The 1,044-nt window shown below is 70.1% G+C and overlaps 1 protein-coding gene across 1 annotated transcript in view; it reads right to left on the minus strand.

Annotated features, from left to right (window-relative positions):
- Positions 1-1,044, minus strand: part of EMIHUDRAFT_462980 (putative methylenetetrahydrofolate dehydrogenase) — a 7,081-nt gene that overhangs the window by 4,133 nt on the left and 1,904 nt on the right. The window contains exon 5 of the mRNA XM_005781576.1: positions 41-77. Coding sequence (XP_005781633.1) covers positions 41-77 — 37 coding nt within the window. The remainder of the gene's footprint in view (positions 1-40; positions 78-1,044) is intronic.

Consider the following 1,044-nt stretch of genomic DNA (forward strand, 5'->3'; position numbering starts at 1 on the left):
GAGGGGGGGGGGGGGGGCAGCGTTCGTTTGTGTCCGTGACGCGCTTCCACGTGATCGAGTCCGGGTCGATGTCGAGCCTGCGAGAGATGGGGAGAGATGGGGAGAGATGCTAGCCGCAGAACATCGCGCATCTGCATCGCGTCGGGTGGCTAGCATCAGGAGGACGAGTCTGTCACTTGGTGTGGCGGAGGCAGGCGGGAAGAGATGGGGAGAGATGGGGAGAGATGGAGAAGCAGAACGAGGCACCGAGAGGTATGGGGAGATATGGGGAGATATGGGGAGATATGGGGATGCGCGGGCCGGGGCACCGCACGGTCTTGATGTGCGAGGGGGCAGTGGTGTTGTGGTGTTGGGGAGAGGGCGGAGGCGGCGAGGAGAGGGCGGAGGCGGCGAGGGCTGAGGCGGCGGGGCGGGGGCGGCGAGGAGAGGCAGGGGCGCAAGGCGCTCAGGGCACACTCTTGATGGCCTTGGGCGGGGCAGAGATCGCACGTGCGGCTACTGCTGCAGGTATGGGGAGATATGGGGAGATATGGGGAGATATGGGGAGATATGCTGGGGGTGCCAAAGTGCCCCGCTACTCTAATGGGAGATATGGGGAGATATGGGGAGAGATGGGGAGATATGCCCCGCTACTCTGATGGCCCGGCTCGCAGGGCGGGCGGGCAGGGAGAAGACGGCAAACGTGTGAACAGGTACAGGTGTCAAGGAGTGGCGGTGGGGACCTGGATGTGGCGTTGAGGGCGGTGGCGGGCTGGGCGGCGGCGAGGGAGGCGGCGGCGAGGGAGGCGGCGGCGAGGGAGGCGGCGGCGAGGGCGGAGGCGTTGGGCTCGGAGGCGGAGGGCTCGGCGGTGGCGGGCTCGGCGGTGGCGGTGGCGGATGCGACGGCGAGGGCGGCGGACTCGGCGGCGGCGGCGATGGGACGGCCGGGCGACCATCCCCCTCTTGTGCGCGCATCCGCGGCGGCGGGGGCGGGGGGGCGGGGGGGCGGCGGGGCGGCCGGTGCGGCGGTGCGGAAGGCGCGCTTTCGCAGCCGTGGTGAGAGGC

Source organism: Emiliania huxleyi (assembly GCF_000372725.1).
Source record: "Emiliania huxleyi CCMP1516 chromosome Unknown EMIHUscaffold_20, whole genome shotgun sequence".
Lineage (NCBI taxonomy): Eukaryota > Haptophyta > Isochrysidales > Noelaerhabdaceae > Emiliania > Emiliania huxleyi.